General features: G+C 36.5%; 1 protein-coding gene across 1 annotated transcript; it reads right to left on the bottom strand.

Annotated features, from left to right (window-relative positions):
* Positions 1-266: 266 nt before the first annotated feature.
* Positions 267-20,494, bottom strand: LOC137398113 (sterol 26-hydroxylase, mitochondrial-like). The gene is made up of 9 exons (XM_068084222.1): positions 20,255-20,494; positions 19,898-20,085; positions 8,614-8,804; positions 6,752-6,955; positions 1,669-1,820; positions 1,293-1,532; positions 998-1,163; positions 804-847; positions 267-554 (listed from the first exon to the last, which is right to left on the bottom strand). The coding sequence occupies exons 1-9, from the start codon at positions 20,483-20,485 to the stop codon at positions 432-434; spliced, it is 1,539 nt and encodes a 512-aa protein (XP_067940323.1). The 5' UTR covers positions 20,486-20,494; the 3' UTR covers positions 267-431.
* Positions 20,495-20,833: the final 339 nt, after the last annotated feature.

Consider the following 20,833-nt stretch of genomic DNA (forward strand, 5'->3'; position numbering starts at 1 on the left):
TGTGTCTAAAAGATCTTTCTCCTGTCAACTAGTATAATTATTCTCCAGAACTCATCGTAGTCGTTGTATGATAATTTTAGTTATGTGTTACCAGTGATTTGCCACCCACACAGAACACCCATTAGTCTTCTCCATATATTCCTACTGACTAATGGGCAATGAAATTAGCACAAATTCCTTTGATTTTGATTCAAAAGCAAGTGTCTAACTAAGCAACCATTTAAATCGAAGTATACCAAATAAAGAGACAAGTATAGTTTACAGCCTTGAAGAGAACATTTTATATTATTAACTTCAACAAAAAGTGCATTTTTTAAATTTGAATTGAACTCGGCTTCACATCACTAGGACTGAAGTTCCTTTACAAAAATAACAAATCTTATGTAAAATGAAAATAAAATAGCAAATTGCAAACGCTCTGTGACAACATCTCAATGGCGGTACAAATCATTGAACTTTATAGGGATCTGTTTGCCAGGAGTAAGAAGAGCTCGAGTGAGAGGAGTCCAAACAGGTTTACTCTTGTCAAGGGTTAAATTGAACTGAGTGAGCACCTGTAACATTAAGTATTCGCAGTAAGTACCTGTTCTTTAGCTCCTGGCTATCAAATTGGACACAAATAACTCATGTGCTTTCCTCTCAAAAGATATGCTTGGATTCCTTGCATAAAAGAGTATGGGCATTGACCTAGCCATCAGATAAATCAAACATAATGGCTTGATTAAATCAAAGTCTACAGGTAACTACCAGCTTCATGTTGAATTTTATTACAAAACTACTCAAATTGTGATCTCAGATGTTACCTTGATGATGCAGAGGGCTATTTCTAGTTCAGCTATGCGCCTACCTGCAAAATTACAACAAAGTTTGGCTAGTCACATAACTATGACAATGTACTGATCAGTGTTATAGGGTTTGGTATGAGTCTGCCAAATGATTACAAAGTAGTCTTAGTAGTCAAACAAAGTAGATTACAAAGTAGTCAAAATACTCTTACCAATGCATGCTCGCGTTCCAAAGCCAAATGGAATTGAAACGAGTTTCCTTTCTGGTGAGTCAGTTGTCGTTGTATTCCTATCAAATCGCTCTGGAATAAATTCATCGGGATTTTGCCAAACGTCTGGATCTCGGCAGATGCAGTAGTGCCAAAACATAACTTTGTCCTGCGGTACAAACATATTGTTTGGTATGCTATGTGTAGACGAGAGTAATGATTAAATGAATGAAAATAATAGCTGTAGTGGAGTTACTCTCCCATCGTTTAATGGAGGAACAACTCCTAGATTTCTCACCTCGGCCTTAAACTGTATGCCTTTTTGGGAAACAAAGTCTTTACGGATAGTTCTGCCATTAATAAATAAGATAGGATACAGCCGCAGTGTTTCTTTGATGCACATATTGAGATATTTTAGGTTTTTCACAACATGAATGTCAAGATGATCCGAGTGCTCGAGGATTTCAGCTCTTAACTTTTCTTGTTTCTCGGGATGTGATGCGAGAAGGTAGAGCATGAATCCAAGAGTATTGGATGACTGCAACATCAATAATCTGAGAGTAAAATAGTAAGCAGTAAGAAATAATATTAACAGTGAAAATAAAATAACATGAAACAGCTACGTATCACAATAATTAATTTGGAAAGCTATGAATTACAGAGATAAGACTGACCGTATCAACACCACCAAACAGAAACTCCATGAGCATATATTCTGTGTCCAGTCTAGATAGTGCCGAATTTGCCAAGAGAGATGAAGCCATTGGGGTGAAATCGAGGCTAGAGCTATCTAGCCTGTCCATCATTTTTTCCAAAAAGTACTGAGCTGGAAGACAAATAGCAATAAATATTTGGCTAATATGGCTCATCTTCTCATAAGTCGGATGGTAACAATGGAAGTTGTTTACCTAAGTGAAACATGGAGTAGACAACTTGTACTGACAATAGTTTGATGAGAAGGTAACTTCTAATGGTGCGTTTACACTGGCCGACACCGACTTCGATTAGGTGCCAATACCCCGACTCGGACAGGTACCTCCGACATTTCACGTATGGGTGCCGACACCGACTCCCCCTTTACATTGCAACAATCAAACGATTTTTGTCGGTACCAACAGCCAATCACAGCGTTTCGCCGTTCTGACCTTCACCCGACCACGCGAAGACGAGTACACATAAAAATCAACGCGCTTGATGTGGAAAATTATATACTAGTACTACACTACTACTACTGCTCCTACTACTACCGCTAGAAGCAACTACTGAATGCCAAACAATGAATGAATTATGAGGCAATGAAAATCCGAGCAAAGAACTGTACGTACAGTTCTTTCGTCCGAGTAATTACAATAAATAAAATGAATAATGAAGAAGATTGAATGGTGAATGTATATTTGTGGTAGTAGTAGTGTGATGGACGCCGGGCCAACACTTTACACTTCTTGTAATTATTTGTTTGTATATATTTTATATGTCTGTAAAGATTTTATTATATGGGTTGTCCTTTTTATTCCCTTTTTATTGTTGGCCTTGTTACTCGTTATGCTATCAATTGTCGTCGTTTATGTTGTCATATCAACGCACTAGCGGGCCTAATTATTGGCCATTTAAACATTGTTAGCCGGTGTTCTCACTCGGTCCCGTTAGCCGGAACGGGCAATTTTATTGTATATAAGGGAGCAACGCTTACTTAGTAGACAGAGCAAATGGCCGTCCGCTCCTCGGCTAGTGAATTTCCTTCGCTAATAAAACATTGAATGAAATCACACGCAATTTATTTCTGTATGACATAATCTAGATCGTGCCAAGTAAGGGCCAGCAAATTCCTTTACAGTAGTACTAGAACTATTAGTAGTACTAGTAGTAGTCGTACAACTGGCTATTCACTTTTAATTAATTTAAATTAAAGAAAAAACTTGATTTTTTGGTACTCTCGCGTTCACATCGTTGCTAGCCATGCTGGTTCACTATTAAAAAAAGAACGAGGGAAAGTTTAATGACAGTCTCCTAGCCTCTCATTAAACCTAGCCTTTTCGTTTCATAAACTTAGCACTGTCATTAAAGCCTAGGCTCATTTAATCAGAGGCTCCTAGCTTCTGATTGGCTGATGAGCATCCGATTTGTCGGTGCAACCGGGCACTGCTGGGTTTCTCCGACACCGACTTTCAGATCGGTGCCGACACCGATCTTTCTGTTCACACCTACCGACACCGACTCATCAAATTTGTCTGTGCACGACAAAATCGGTGACAAAATCGGCCAGTGTAAACGCACCATAAGCATTCACACTTGCAGCAAAACTGATTAGAGTGACCCATGCGCGACTTACTCCAGAGTCTGCAGGGGCGACAAGTGTAAGCGTGCTCTAGCGTACTAGTAACCTAGTGAGATTGTCTTCGCTACTTTGCCAATACCACTACTGCTCAAATTTTCAGCAATAATCTGACCATGATCTATTCGTCTGGTCAAAGTTCGTTCATCACATTAACCACGGTTCAGAACTTTACTGTAAACTGTTTAAAAAAATAATAATACCAGTACCCTTGCAGTCTTTTTCTCACCATAGCTATAGCTAGTAGTGGTGCATTGCCAACTTAGGATAATGAGAACTTTGTAACATTTGTGAAATTTTTATGATCAAATGCAGATAATAGTAATGCAAAGTTTCCAAAGAGAAAGCGGCAAGCAGATATAGCACTTGATCATATGTTAAATATTGAAGGTGTACAAAACTAAGTTTGCACGTATGCGTGTCATTTCATATACATGTGTATTTCATATACATGTGTATTTCATATACATGTGTATTTCATATACATGTGTATTTCATATACATGTGTATTTCATATACATGTGTATTTCAAGTGTTGATAATTATTTCAAGAGTTGATATTATTAATCTTTTCTCTACAACGGAGGGATCTAATCGACTCATAGAAGTCAATGCAAACCGCTTATCAGTCGACAATGATGCTTTACCTAAAAAGCTTTCAGAGGTTTTTTCCATACAAATGGATTTTTATCTTCTGCAACGTGCAAGACCGCAGAAGGTAATCTTGAGTAGTCTCTACCCTTTGTTTTTAAAGTCTGGCTGTGCCGTAACATTTCCCTTTATTATCTCTTTATGACTTTTTGCTTACAGTGCAATCAAATAAACTAGATGTAGATGAATATCCCCACAGCCCTTGTAAAGATCATCTTCTCGGCTCTTAAGAATGTATTTTTCTTGCGGTTCATGAATATCCTTCAATCCAGGAATGCTTATCAGCCAAAAAAATGTATTCCTCATAGAAAGCCTTTGTTGGTACAGCATAAATTATATTAAGCATTCCAAGGAGTCTCTAAAATGCTTATTAATCATTAAATTGGTAGTGTTTTCTGTTTGTAAAAAGTGCCTTCTGATTAAAGCATTTACTGTTTTTGTTAAAGGTTGACTTGCAAAAAATTTCACATTACAGTTATTTGGTACCAAAAGATTCACTGTGTCTTACTCTACTGCGTTGTATGTGCAAAATATGTGGAAATGTGATTACAAGCTCTTAAAAGCTCAAAAACAAACAGGTAATCGCCGCCATCATAAATACGCCATAGATTGGAATCCCTTTCCAAAACAGCTCAAATGGGAAGTAGTTGAACACGATGGCTTCCATATACACTTTCATGCAACCTCATTCGTCGGAATATTTTCACAAATATCCTTCATGCATTCAATAAGACCATGTCTATTGTCCCTACGCGTATATTTCATCCTCATTGTAATGCTGTCACTTTGAGCACTGATCTAAAAACCTACTGTGAAAAACATGGTTTAATTTTTGAACCTTAGCTCGAAGGATTGCATATCATCCTTTAATAAACGTGACAAGCCTGCTGGTCACCTGTGATAGTCGAAAAATGCTGTAGAAATTGTTCGCGCTATTTGGCAGGAAGTATAAGTCACATGATCAGATTACGACTAGAAGATTAGACCAAGCTGAAACGAAACTGCAAAGTGGCGAGCATCCATATTCGATACGGGCTTTCCGGTAGAACCCGAAGTGTTTGTCATTAACTAGTGCTATGAGACGTTTTATATTGAGCCTTTTATTGCCATTTAATTTAACGTGATAACATCACGTGTCAAAACAATAAAAACAATGTTTAAGTACGTCGTCGAAATAAAGATATTCCAAACTACGGAATTTTTGCTATGGCAGCGATTAACTGTTCATTTTTAAGCTTTTAAGAGCTTGTAATCACATAGCAGTTATAAAGCTGGGTGCATATCTAAAGATCTTAAGTTTTGAAAGTCTCCTACCTGGCAGGAGTTTTCAATTCAACATTTGCCCTTGCAGGGTGAATTTTACTCACTATAGCGGTAATCTGTCTGCAGCTAGAAAAGTCTTATTTCTTGTCATCTGTATATTTCTTCAAAACCATTCTTCTAAAGGCCTTAAAAAGCGACATGACCAACTGGCTAGTAAAAAATTATTTCAAATTGTAGACTTTTCTTTACAAGCAGTGATGTCATAATTGTTTGAGAGATAACATGGATACTGCAAAACCTCTAATTCAACACTTATTTGAATGCAGCTTTGAAAAATAGAGCATCACTTAAACGCTGCCTCCATTTGACTGCCACTTTGATTTTTTTGTAATAAGTAATGACCCATAATAGCAAGTGATCAGTAGACAAGCGTCCACAAAAACATGCTAATACAATTCATTCTTTTAATGTTTCTGTTCGTATCAAAGTCCGTTCTCCAACTTCAAAGCTCTCCAGGTTTTTTCGTTAAAACTTTGAAAGCAATACCACAAAATAATTAACAACTGCATCATGCTAATAGTAGTTCCTTGTCTACGCAGTCTTGATACTTTGATGTATATGAAAAACAATTTACATTTACGATGGTATGTGACTAATTTTAGGCTAAAATTTGTGCTTAGCACAAATTCGGCTAAAAGGTTATCATTATTTGTGTGAAATGCAACACGTGAAAGTTTTGCTCTGCTAAAAACAATGTTTGGACGCTAATATTGACTAGTTCGACATTGTAGATAGAGTTGAAGTCAGGAAACATTGTGGAAGGTATTAAACAGCCAGAAGATGTTCATTCCATCGAAAGCAACAATCAGAACGCAACTGGCTGAGCAAACGACGCAAATACATGTATACTTGTTTCAAAAATGTTAATTGTTTCTCCGTGTATTATAAGTGTCATGCGATTATAACACTTGTTATTAAATATATATTTATAGCATTTGATAGATTATTATTATATAACTTATAAATTCAGATTTATAGAATTATATTTAATAGCATCCTTGCGTTTCTTTCAACTCGGCTTACAATAAAAGCTAGTTTCGACTGTAAACTGCAGCAAACATATCAATGAGTGCAATGAGCTGTTATGCAACACGATTAAATATAGTTATAACAGAAATTACATGACTAAAAATAGGAATTAGAGGAAGCACATTTCACGTAAATTGTTTTAATATCATTCGAGTGTTATTGCAGAAAAGTATGAAGTTGTACTTGCAGCTGCGCATAGTTGCATCGGACACGAATATTTTCTTAGCATTTAGACACAAAATGTTCCCCAAGATGTTGAATAATAGACCACCCTACAAACTATTAGCAAACTTTAATAAACCTTACGATCTACAGCTCCTTGTATCTACAGCATCACTCTCCCGCAGTATGACCCAACCCTTTTAGAACTCAATTCTAGCAATGCATGGTTCCTACCCTTACAAAACATGTTCATAACTCACTTGAATCCTTTGTTTTGTCCCAAGCCTGTTCGTGTTGCTGCCATTTTTTGGTGTTGTATTTGAGCTGAAGTTTAGCGAAGATCATAAGAGAGTTAAACGAGGACTCTAGGATGACGCTCACAGCACTTATGAACTCGTCTCCCCTTTTACTTGGTTCAACAGCCAGACAGCCTGCCCTTTGACCAAAGATTATTGAGACAATGCCTGTAACAAATAGTAACATACAGGTTTCAACACTTCACCTTTGGGAAGATAACATTGCACGGTTTAATTACTTTGCAAGAATTACCAATAGAAGTAGTGACTGTTTACTACCTGTTCTGCGAATATTCAACAGTAAAAAATGTGTAGGCGGCTGTTCAGTGAATGGGTCGCAAATATGGCACAAGCGTGTGAATAAAAATATGAAACTTAAGAGTCATTTCCTCTTACAACCCAATATAATTTACTATTGTTAATCATTTTTGTTGTTGTTCAGATGAATGCAAGATATATACATTTGTCTACAAAACCCTTTTGTTATCAACTCTATAGTGAAAGACCAGGCATCAATCTGTATCAGAGAAATTGCATTAGAAAACCTTTGTCCTAACCAATATTTCAAAAGGCATTCAGTTTGAATGACCAAAAATCTGCCAATTTTTTTCTGTCACACTTTATAAGAACCAATAGAAATTATGGTCTTCCCAACTGTACTTATAAATGTTAATATTAAGATATCTCCACCTGAATTACAGTCATTCCTAAAGCTGCTACACGTATCAAACTACCATTGTTCCATAAAGTTCCTACTACAGTAGGTGCTCCTACAACGTAAATAATCCGCTGCAAGAGCATTTACGTTATGTTATACAGAATTTACGTTAGAAGAAGAGTAAAATACACGTAAATTGCCTAATCCGTTCCAAAATCTTTCCAAACTCACCCCTTTGGCCATGTAAAAAGAAAAAGCTTGACTTAACTTTTTTAGTTTGTGGGCTGCTAGTTAGTTAGTACCGTAACTGTACCGTAACTGTACCGTAACTGTACCGTAACTGTACCGTAACTGTACCGTAACTGTACCGTAACTGTACCGTAACTGCAGAATTACTGGTTTACATCAACCACTTTTCTCCTTTTTATCATCAATCTCACTAGTTGTATAGACCATGATTGTGGTAATTTTACAACAAGTTGATGGGAAAGTACATTTTCGACATTCATTTACAACAATTTGTTTATTTTTTCTAAACAGCAAAGTTTATTCCGCAAAGTAAAACTAATAACAAATATTTTGTACGTCTACGATAAGGCAAACACCAAAATCTTTTTACTATAAAAAGCAGTTCTACCTGTTCATCGTCTACCTGTATCTAGGGGTCAAGGTTAGGATAAAAGATAACTTTCGGCGATACTCAACTCGTAACCTTTAAGATTGGTGGACGGACGCTGTAACACCTGCACCAATCAATCGCCTTTTTATTTATGAACAATTGCGCAGCTATCCTATTTTCCTTTTTGTCGACACATTTAATTATCTATTACGACAAACTAGAATGTCGTGAAAGTTATATTTAATGCAATACACAAGGCGTTTTTTCTTCCGCAAGTGTGGTGACATAAACTAACATTCAAATCAAACTTAAAAACTCACCCCATTTAACAATTTACGTTACATGGAATTTATGTAATACGAAGCAAAAAATTCACAAATTGTTTGCGTTATTTGGAATATACGTTATAGGAGGTATACGTTATAGGAGCATCTACTGTATATCAATTGTACATTGCATTAAATGATGAGTGACAGTAAAAGACTGATATTCAGTTTGCAGGGCAGGAATCAGATATAATAACTGACGGGTTGAGTCGGCAAACCCTACCATCAAACGCAAATCGATAGAGATGTAAAGGTAGACTGTCTACATAGCCTGATTCATCTCGCATCAACTCGATATGATTACAAAAATCTTCAGAAAGCTTCTCAAGACAAGGAACAAAGTCTTCCATAGTAAAGGGTTTCAGCATTAGAGACTGCACTGATTTACGCTTCCTTGCCCAGTCTTCATCTTGCCTGAAATGTAACAAAGTTTGCCTCAAAATATAAATCAAATTGTAGACTGACAGTGTGGCATCCCAAGATCCGCCTAATGAACAGCTGGAAAATGACTCAACGATATTCAATCGAAGTGAACCATTTTAACCATTCTGTAAGCAAATTAATGACAACACAAATACAACAGAAGTCAATATTGCTTAAACCTGAACCTTGTAAAAAATATCATTAACAACTGAATTAATAACTAGTTATCAGCAGAAATACATTAATTTCACAATAGTCATAATCTATGTTCAGTAAACAGGTGTTTCCTACAATACAATTAGCATAGAGCAAACTAGCAGTGGGCAAATATGAAATGCTCATCGCAATTTGTTGTTTCAACATATACAGTCAAACATGGATAACTCGAACTTCACGGGACCGAGCAAAAGTGTTCGAATTATCAGAGCGTTCAAGTTATCAGAGCACTGTCACAAGTCCATGTATTTACTTATTTATTAGTAGATACATGTACATATGCAAACTATAATATAAATCAAAAGCACAAATGGCTTGTTTCAAATTAAATGCTTCTAATGTAAAGTTTAAAATGTTTTTATCAAAAAGTATAGAGATTTTTCTATCACTTGAGATTGGTTTGTTGTTTGAGGTGATGTTATTGCCAGGACGTTTTTTTAGATTGACATTGGCAAAACTTGATCGTTGTTGAAATGCTCAAAAGAAAAGACATCTTTTTTTTTTAGCGTTTTACCCACGATCAATTTTGCTGATTGTTCTTGAAGTTTATGCAACTTCAAGAAAAAGTTACCAAAGAAAAATCCCTTACTTTACCTGGGATTCGTTAAGAGCAACACTCCGCCCGTGCTATTAATCGTATAGCAGTATAAATCAAATTTGACCAAACCTTTAGAAAAGTCGTTGACAAAATTATTTTGCCGATGGTGGTAATAACAACGCTTATGAATTACGAAAAGATGAGGTTTACCTCTATGGCTTTGAATAAAGTGATTTTCTAAAGCGATAACAACCGTTTCAGTAGCCGTTGGGCAAAAAAACAGTTCGAATTAACAGTGTTGAGTTCGAGTTATCTATAGCAATTTATCATTGCGTGGGAACGGACCAAAGAAACCGTTCGAATTAACCATGTGTTCGAGCTATCCGTGGACGAGTTATCCATGTTTGACTGTATGTACCTATTATACAAATTGAATGGTGCTGGAGTTGTCATTTCTTACCAAAAATGAGAAAGTAAATCTAATGTGTCAGATTTATTCAAAAGTGAATACATTGGGATTATCTGCCAAAGCAACCAAATCTTTGATTTTCAACTACAGATATTTTACAACAAAAAGAAATGCTCAACTTTTATATTGTAATAGTACAAAAAGTATTGTGTATTTGAAAAATGTTGCATTTAACTATTGCTGAAAGTATATGACTGACTTGAAAATTTTAATTTCTCAGCTCAGCAGCTATTTGCAACTAGTACATTTCATGTACTTATTAAATTAAAATATGTTAAATTGATTTATTGTAAAGAGTATTTCTAATTGTATTCAGCCTCCTCAGACCAGAGAAGAAATACCAAGAACAGCTTTTCTGAAAACTTAAAATTTTCCTCGGTTCATTTGGTCTATGAGCAGCAATACATTCAAACGCTAGCAACTGTCTCCCATGTCCCTGCTTATCTAATACTTTATACACATGTGAAATTAAAAAAATAGGTCATTTTCAATGCATGGAAACTATGCTAAATGTAATTTTCCAGAAGATGCTATTTTTTCCAACGTAGAATTAGTGAAGAATGGATCCAAGGTTCCTTCAATGAATGGAAACAGTAGTCATTGATGATTTCAACTACAATAAGCGATATCCCACTTTGCATTAGTGCTATTCAGATTCATTTGCTATAAAAAAATTTATTTAATCGTAATTTAAATCGAAACCATAAAATTTACTACAATTAACTTTAAGTATGAATAAGCGTAAAAAATCGTTGGTTATAAAGCTGCTACAGATAAACGAACATCATAGGTCGATGACCATGTGATATTTGCTTGGTAAAATATTAATTTAGGTAAATAGTTTGGTTTTAATGCAGCATCACCAAGAACTAGTCAAACTTTTTTTACATATAATTTTTTCGACGTCTTTGAAAAGATAATGACTCCCTATGAAAGATATTTCCAATTATGTTAATTATAAACTTAAATTCTTTAGCAATACCGACTTGAAGAACTCTGAGGTGATAAGAGTAGATACAATAGTATTATTAGCCAGAATTGTTTTCTCTACTGATATCAGATTATCATTAGCATTGGCCAGCCTTTAGTCATTGGTCCTTGCCTATTTAACATTTAAAACCTATGGCATAAAGAACCTTCTTCATAGTAGCATAGTGTCTGCCCCACCAGCATTTTCACAGCATAAATAGACTTTTGCTGCTGTTAAACCTCCTCTGAAGCTGCTTACAGCAAAGGCCTTTAAAGATGTGATTGCGTCAACAAAGCCGATCAAATGAAATTAAGACCAATAAAAGACTAAAAAATCAACTACAACTTCATGTCATTTTTGTTTTTGTAGACTAACCCTGTCCAGAGATATAAATAAGCGTTTGAATGAGATCATTTGAGATGTTCAGATTCGAGCGGGTGCTTTATTCGTGACGTGCATAGTGATACATATGAAAAGAGCCCATGAGCAATAAATATAAGATCTCTTCTTTGGCCAATCAGCACGAAATTGTTATATAGATCATAATAAATGTTGTCTGTGATCTCAAAAATTCTTGTCGTATATTTTACTCAATTACTAGTTCGGCGCATCGACATCGTTATTTAATTTACTGAATTAATTGACATCGTTAATTTACTGAATTACTGCATCGACACGTTTTATTGACGAACAAAAGAATTTTAAAAATGCTTCCAGTTTATGTTTTCTATCAGTGTTTTCTATTATGTTTTCTATCTCTTTTTTCTGAGCATCAGGTGATTAAAGATTGGGGCAGGCAGCGTATGGTTAGAGCTGACAGGCGTCAGCAGCGTTTTGTTGCAGAAGAAGATAAGAGAATGGAGGTACATTATCATCATCATTTATCTCCTATATATATATACTAGACTAAAGGTACTAATTGTAGTAATCAAGAATACATTTACTGATTAATAAAATTATAACTTATTGCTAATACCAATCATCGTTTCATAACTTTTTCATCTTTTCACCTAGCTATAATATTTGCTTCAATTTTTTTGCAGTTTTAGCTAATAAATTAGATGTATGATTAGAATTTCTGTTCACTTCTCACTTGTAGAAAGTGAGGAAAATGAATTAATCAATGCTCATCTTTAACTCCCAAAAACAAAGCTTCGAATTGTTGGCTTGGCGTACTTATGCTTTTGTTAAACATTTGTTCATTTTGTAATTTTACGCTCTCGATCCAACTCCCATATAGAAAGCTTTCAGTCGATACCTGTTAAAACAACATTTCTATGAATGACATATATGTATTACATTTGTTTCATCGATTACAGGATGTTTATGTGGCGCCCCCACCCGAGCAGTTGTGGAAACTGCCATAAACAGAAAAAAGAGACACGAATGTGCGCTGCACAAACCATGATATGTTTTGTTTGAGTTTACTGCAGTAAATTAATTTGTCCTATTATATGAGCTGAAACTATGTGAGTGGCCACGACTTGGATGGATGTTTTTAATAAAAACTTTTTGCCAAGATGGAAATCTTTTGGCTTATAAAATTATATAATAGAATGATAATGTTGAAGATAATTCAAAACACGATTTGCAGAACATGTTAAATACATCATAGCCCCGTTGCCACCTGTGCTGAAATCTTGTTTAATAAATGGACGTATGAAGTGTAATCAGAGCTGTATTGACAGGTACTTTTGCATAGCTCGACTCAATTCCGACAGTCTAAATATTAAGAGCTCAAAAAAGTTTATGCTCCACACTACTAAGTGAAAACAGATGAGTCCACAATCCGCCAACCAGGTGCAAGAATGGCTTGATTAATCTTTCGCCAGAATCTCAGTTGATTTCCGTCAACTCATAAAACCATTTTTTTTGTACTTGAAGCAACTAATCAAATGTAACCAGTAAAGTTTTTCTACAAATTGATACTAATAATGACTAGATAACCTTGACTATATATTACTTTTTTTATGGATGCAGTTGGTTTCGCTATATATTCGAACATGTTCTTTTCAAAGATGTGGCTTGCTTATTTTATTTAGTAACTAGTTTCCGGTGTGGGTAGCAACTGAGAACTTCGCTGATACAAAGGCCGCAATGAAGTAAGTTAGAGCTGCATAGGACTAGACTTCTATCGCAATAGCCGATGTGAATACGAAAGATAGAGACAGGCTGTTTCACTATATACAGTGAAACTCGGATAAATCGCCCTCGGATATATCGAACACATGGTTAACTTGAATGGATTTGCTTGGTCCGTTCCCACGCAATGATAAATGGCTTTAGATAACTCGACCGAAACTCAGTTAACTCGAACAGTTTTTTGCCAAACGGCTACCGAGACGGTCATTACTATCGCTTTAGAATATCACTTTATTCCAAGCCATAGAGATAAACATCGACTTTTAGTAGTTCTTAGGCCTCGTTATTACCAACATCGGCAAATATTTTCATTAACGACTTTTCTAATGGTTTGCAAAAATCAAATTTTATCAAACATCCGCTTAGTGATAAGCCCTCTGAATGCAAAAAAAGCAAGGTAAAATTTGGATAACTTTAAAGCAATATCGGCAAAATTGATAATGGGTTTTTAATAGTAAAGCAGTTTTGTAATAACTGACTTACTGCAAAATTGATCTTGGTTAAAACGCTTGGTAGAAAAATACATATGTATTTTTTCTGAGCGTTTTAACCACGATCAAGTTTTGCCAACTTTAATCTGAGAACGTCCTGGCAGTCACATCACCTAAAGCAACAAACAAATCTCAAGTGATAAAAAAATATCTATACTTTCTGATTAAAAATATTTAAAACTTCACACGAGGGACCCTTTAACTTGCAACAAGCAATCTATGCTTTTGATTGATATATAGTTTGTATATATACATGTATCTACTGATAAATACGTGCACTTATGACTGTTCTGATAACTTGAACGCTCTAATAACTCGAACACTTTTGCTCGGTCCCTTGAAGTTTGAGTTATCCGTGTTTCACTGTACATCATTTTGGGCAAGTCTGGACTCTTTTTTTTTCTGAGCGTTTTACCGCGATCAATTTTTGTCAATTCGAATCTTCAAATATCTTGACAATGAGATCGCCTAAAACAACAAACATCTCGAAAAAAAATCGATACTTTTTGTTAAAATCAACTATAATTTGACGCAATCACATCTTTAAATTTGGTTGATAAGATAAGCGTGTTCAAATAGCAAGACTTTACTTCCTGTAATGCAACTTCAACACCATGCAATAGGTTGCTAAGGTAAGATATCACTTTTAAAGGCATAAGGTCATGGTGACCTTTTTTGCGCAACTTTCATTAGCTTTTCATATGCTCTGTAACGCTACAAAGTTTAGAAACGGTTAATTCGAAGATTCTAACCAGCCATATCAACCTGACAAATACTGTCATTTGCAGCCTTCACATAAATCTTACAAGTTGTCAAGGAATGCTGAAGAAGGCTACAATGCCAAGTATGAGTGGTTTGCAGCTATTGACATCGGTGAGTGCATCTGCACCAAGAAGGAATGTTGGACTCTATGAGCCTAGGTAAAAGCACCTTTTTTGAAACAAGCAGTAAGTTGATTAAAATATGCATGAGAAGTTGATGAAATCTGCTATAGCCTATAATACATGCAACCCTCTTAAAAATTTCAGGGAAATCATAACAGATGTTTTTGTACCAAATATTTAACTTTAGTCTTGGCAAAGTTACCCAAACACATTTATTGAGTTATTTAAAACAACCATTGCTGTATCACTGTAATAACTGTACATTTGCAAACAGACAGTGGTGACCTTGAAGTATTAGTAAATCACTATCTTTTGCGCAAAGATTGAAGTTTTCTATGCATACAGCGTATCTCAACAAGCATGTGAAAATATACCTATAAACAGGTCAACAGCTATTCAATGTCTTCTAGCACTCTGAAATAGGGATGGCATTTGTAGTTTGGAAAGGTGTGATCATCTATCGTTGGAGTTGTCCCACCGATAGCGATAGTATCGAATTATCAATGAGCAGACAGAGTTTACCAATAGTTATCGCGTGACTTTGCAGCTGGTAAAACTATCGTATTATCGTGCCTAAAAAGATCGATGATTGTGGAGGGGATAGGAAAACGAAAAGCTGCAGCATAAACAATAAAAACTACAGGCAATCTTGGATAACTCAAACTTCACGAGACCGAACGAAAGTATTCGCGTTATCAGAACGTTCAAGTTATTAGAGCACTGTCACAATTCCATGCATTTAGTAGTAGATAAATGTACATATACAAACGATATATAAATCAAATGCATAGATGGCTTGTTGCAAACTAAAAGGCTGCTACTGTAAAATTAAAAAGAAATTTCATCAGAAAGTATAGAGACTTTTCTATCACTTGAGATTGGTTTGTTATATTAGGTGATGTGATTGCCAGGACGTTTTTTATATTAAAATTGGCAAAACTTGATTTAGCTCACTTTTCTTAGCTTTTGGAGGGCCACTGCAAAGCGGATGGTTGGCAAAATTTGATTTTTTGTAAACCTTTAGAAAAGTCGTTAACAAAAATATTTTGTTGATGAGGGTAATAACGACATCCAAGAACTACTAAAAGTTGAGGTTTATCTCTATGGCTTGGAATAAAGTCATCGACATCCAAGAACTACTAAAAGTTGAGGTTTACCTCTATGGCTTGGAATAAAGTGATATTCTAAAGCGATAGCAATCGTCGCAGTAGCCGTTGGGCAAAAAACTGTTCGAGTTAACCAAGTTGAGGTCAAGTTATATAAAGCAATTTATCATTGCTATCATTGCGTGGGAATGGCCCAAACAAATCCATTGGAGTTAACCGAGGGCGAGTTATCCAAGTTTGAGTGTATCTGCAAAACTATCAGGTTATATTCTTTTTACTATTCGATAACGATATATAAGTTTCGGCTGTTTTGATAGGCTAAAAATAGGCAACATATTCATATCGAGAAGACAACTACCGACTATCACTATCGAGCTATCGTGCAACCCTACTCTGAAACTATAGCATTAATTTACAATGTGCGGGTTTACTGGTCATAGAGATTTAATTGCGTGTTGCCAATGACTTTGCTTACTCGTCTATCCACATGTATTTGGTTGAAGTTTCGGTGGCATGCAAGGTTGTGACACATTAGAAGGGCATTCTTGCAGTGCAGCAATTTTGCAGTGCATTATAACTTTCTAACAACCAGTAGATATTTACTCCCACTGTGATCTACTGCCATTTACTTCCATGATGCATTACCTGACACCCAGCAATCCATGCATACTGCAAATGCGCATTGTTTTAAATTCGAACTGCTCGTGTAAGCAATGATATACAACCCCCACAGGATAGGCGACGGCATCACGTGGGCGGAGCCTAATGATCGAGCTCAATTGGGATGAACCCGAACACAGCACCCGGACAAACAAATATGCTGAATAACACCCCTTGTAAATTTACAAATATTATTAACAATAGTCGTTATTTTACTGATCTTTTGGTTTCATTTTGTTGTCAAATAAATAAAGTTGCCCAATACTGTCATCGTTATGATCAGTCAGTTGTCATTCACAAGCATTTGTGATATTAATAGTCGCAATTGTAAAATTGCCCAAATTTGGTTTTATATTTAGATTTTGAGTATGAAAACTACACTCCACACCCTTCCCTGCTGTCCCATCTTATTGGCCAGGTAAAACAATGTGACACCGATAAAGGACTTTGTCATTTTATATTAGGGGTGGCAAAATATTAATCAAAAATTAGTAAAAAAAGGTCATTGTTCGGGTGATTTTGGGTAAATTTTATTTAACTTCAAGCATATACTACGACCCCTACCAATTTCAAAATTAATATAAGTAGGTAATTTGAAATGCTTTATTTTCCATGGATCCATTAATTTGATTAGGTGTTACCTCTACATTGTAGAAATTCAAGGTTTGCTATTGTGAACGGGGGGGGGGGGGGGGGGGGGGGGGCGGGGTCTACTGAATGAATGAGTTAATGACACAAGCATTGCACACTGTGCAATAAGTTACTGGTAGTACTGCCACTGCACCAGTGGCAGTAATAATAGTACGTGCTGCGCGCAATAGTAACATAATAGCAGTGAAATATTTATCGAGATCTCAGGCCACAGCTTTTGTTGCTGCATGACCACACAATGGATCTGACTAGTGACCATGTTATATTCTGTACCCCAATCATAGCTATAACTGCCATATCTTTTCTAAATTTATGAGGGCTAAAGGTGTAGAATCCAGGCTACTCACATATACCCAATTGAGTATCACCTTCACATAAAAATATGAAAGCACCATGATTTTGAGCAAGATCAATTTACAGTAGTTGCCATTACTGATATCATCAGAGTGATATGTGCGAGCATCATATTTTACCATAAAAAGGGCACAGAGGGAAGCACCATGAGAAATGTGTCAAGTAGGGCAAGATCTACTGGAGTTCCGCTATCAACATTGTTTGCTATAAGATTACTGCACTACTGCAGGCAGGTCCATCCAGGTCAAATATTATGAGGCATGGAGACATGTAGACAAACAGTAGTGGTGCCATGCCTCTGCGTGGCAGTTGTTTTTAACCTGGTCAAATTAAAATACTCGTAGGAGCTGTCTTTTTAGCATGCATTTGTTGCCGACACCATTGGTGAGTTGCTGCTATTTTAAGATTTGCTCTTGTAACGTAAAATATGAATTTTATTGTGGAGCAGAGTAAATTTCCAATTCATTCTTCAATTGACAAGCATCATGTAAGAAAAAAACAACCGTGTGTGTTTTCAACTTTCAGGTTAACATACAGTTGATTGAGAGTCAAATTGATTGATGTTCAGGGAGCTCATAATTATAAGGAAAATAGTGAAAATGGTAATGTTACAGTAAGACACAAAAGCCTGGTTATGACCTACTGAACTGGGAACACGCAACATCTACTGTGTATTTAGCTTCTTGTCAATGTTTTGTCACTCGTGTGGCTCACTTGGATTTTTAATACGGAGCTCTTCACACCATGAAAGATTTTCCTATTCACACCTTAGGCAGAGACCTGCTAGCTTGCGAATGCCCCAGTGATTCCTGTATTGAGAGTAAATGCATGCACACAGCCGCTACAGGTAACAATCACATCGTAACCGTGCAACAGTAGCAGACCAGTTGAGAGAAATTGATGGAATACACCTGAACTAAAGTTAGTAACGTGAAACAAACTGAGGAACTTCCCTGACACCTTTGCAGCCAGGCAATAGACATAAATGATGAGATAAGATAACACCTCTATTAACTTTCTTTACTTATAAGGACGAATAGAACGACTCTGGTTGGATTACAAGCCTTGGGCCACCTGCCATAAATTTACCTCTATAGTGCAGACCTGCAACTATGCTTAAGGACTACAAGCCATTTATAACCACAAGTTTTACAGCTTTTGCTAGAATTTATGAAGTTTCCTCACATGACTGACCACTGCTTGGCAGAGTCAACATTGACTAGCAACGGTTGACCTGGTAATGAACTGAGCGAATCAAAATAATTCTGGGTACATTTGCACTTTCGAGATTTTGTACTCCAGTTGGACTTGTGTGTACTTGTCTGAGAGGCAGCTGTGAAAGCTGCTGAACAGCACATGACAACAATCATAGATCCTCATCGAATCATGTTCTAAAAGGAAAGAGCCTACTCTAGGTGTATTCAAAGCTTACAAGCCAGTGTCAAACCATTGACGACTGCTAGCGGTTCAACAGTTTACAATGGTCCCTCTATATACAGGCGACTCTATTTACAACAAAATTATGATACAAGATGCCTTTTGACGTAAGATATGGCTTGAGGTACACTCATCTCAACAAACATCACGTAAATAAATGTATAAAAAATAGTCCAATAGAAATATAGTTTTTGATTCTATGTTTTTGTGAACTGTCTGTCACTCTTCCTCACTTCTGTGCTGCTTGCCCTTATCACTATTCTTCCATCACCGAGCATAAACCTCCATTAACCATGGCGATTTTCTCCCAAGCATGTGTGTTGTTGCTGTTGTTTAGGAAATTAATTAACTAGCAATAAACCGATTGCTTTGATGCTATAGGGTATAACCATAATTCTCTAGGAGCTTATAACACACTGTAGACAAAACACTTTACAAATCAGTTAGTGCATATAATAGGCTCTTATTATATTTAATTAATATTTTCAGATTAATCTTATTATCGTTTTTATCTTCAATTCTGATTTGAGTGGATGTTAATAATCCGAAAGATACCATTTGAAATGCCGTATTATTTTATCTAACCTCACTCAAAAAGCTAGCAAAGCTGTGACAACACAGAGAAACCAACGGAAACAAATAAAATCACACACGGGAAAACTTATCGCTCATGAAGGGAAACAAACATCCGGACCTATGAATGATTCTATGAAGGGCTTTAATATGTTTGCTCCTTGTTTTGGATATAGATATGTTATATAGTTGTTCAGAATTGAGTTGGATGATGTTGGCAGGCCAGAAATGGATTAAATGGTTTATGAGAAAAATGCATTAGCTATTCAAGATGTTCTAGATAGGACCACAATGCAAGATCAAATTGATATCACACGGATAGGCATGCTATGGCAATGCACTGGCTTGAAACACAATCTACATTGTGATCTGAATCACTAAAGATTCTTGTGAATGACATCTACAGAATGCTGCTCTTAAAAATTTGAGGTTACTCAAGAGCTTCCTGTATGGTTGACTGACCAGCAGAGTCACACCCGAACAGTGACAGCCAGGAGATGGTATTTGAAGCTCATCGATATATGTGCATAATAAACCAGCACCAAAGGACTGTATGTAAGTATATATACCACAGTCAGATGGGACAAACTTACGACGTGAGTAGGCCGCCGGAGACATTATGCTTGTTTAGATATTCTACCCAAGAGAGAGGGGGCTCTCTGAAGGGAACAGGATCTTGCTGCCTCAAAACCTCTTCCATAAGATTAGCATCGGCGACTGCAAAGGCTCTTGAGCCAAATGTGAGCCGAATAACCTTTCCATATTTATCCACCAAGTCTTTCTGCAAGACGAAGTTTATCAGTATAATACTGTTTGTACATGCAATCACTGACAAAAGTATCAACTCTCATAAAGTTGAGTGACGTGGATAGCGAAAAGCCAAATACTTTGGCACTATACAACACAGAGAAGCTCAACATCCTAACTATTCGATCTATGGCAAAACTTACAGTCACGATATGCAGCCGATGCCTATTGCTCCCCGCGAATACGTGCATTGATCCTATCTTTGGCAGAGCAACCGGGCCTGGTAGGTCTTCCCATTGGGTGACTCGAGATAGTAGGCTATGGGTAGCATAGATATGCCGATTATTTGCACGGTGTGCGCTAGAAGATATCCTCGAAAACAGTTTGCGTGCACAGATCGTGTGAGCAGCAGACATATCGCAAGCCGTGTGCATCACTTCTACGCTCCCAGTAGATTAGTATCGCCCAGTGCTCCTGTACTTAATTGAACGACGAAAAGCTGTCCTCTTAAGCTCCGCCCATTGATGAACCGTTCATGTAGCGTGTGAGTTCATGTAGCGTGCCTGCGCTCGCGGCCGCATTATTTCCATAGTCCAAAGGAATGCGGCTGGCTGAATGGTCTAGTGCCTAAAAGGCGATCAAACAATACTCTTAATCAGCGATGTGAAAAGCCACAGTCTACAGCTGCTAACGATCAGCCAGTAAGCCTTTAATTGATGTACTGTACTTGTTTGGAAAGCAACCTGTAGACAAAGGCTACATTTATAGACCGATGATACATA

This window comes from Watersipora subatra, chromosome 1, assembly GCF_963576615.1.
Source record: "Watersipora subatra chromosome 1, tzWatSuba1.1, whole genome shotgun sequence".
NCBI classification, from domain to species: domain Eukaryota; kingdom Metazoa; phylum Bryozoa; class Gymnolaemata; order Cheilostomatida; family Watersiporidae; genus Watersipora; species Watersipora subatra.

What these genes read in the sequence shown, in the direction of transcription:
- LOC137398113 (XM_068084222.1), bottom strand. Translation starts at nt 20,485, where the DNA reads ATGCACACGGCTTGCGATATGTCTGCTGCTCACACGATCTGTGCACGC. An exon ending in TGTTTGGTGGTGTTGATACG is followed by an intron (nt 1,533 to 1,668) that starts GTCAGTCTTATC and finishes TTGATGTTGCAG; the next exon opens with TCATCCAATACTCTTGGATT. An exon ending in TAGCCCTCTGCATCATCAAG is followed by an intron (nt 555 to 803) that starts GTAACATCTGAG and finishes TTAATGTTACAG; the next exon opens with GTGCTCACTCAGTTCAATTT.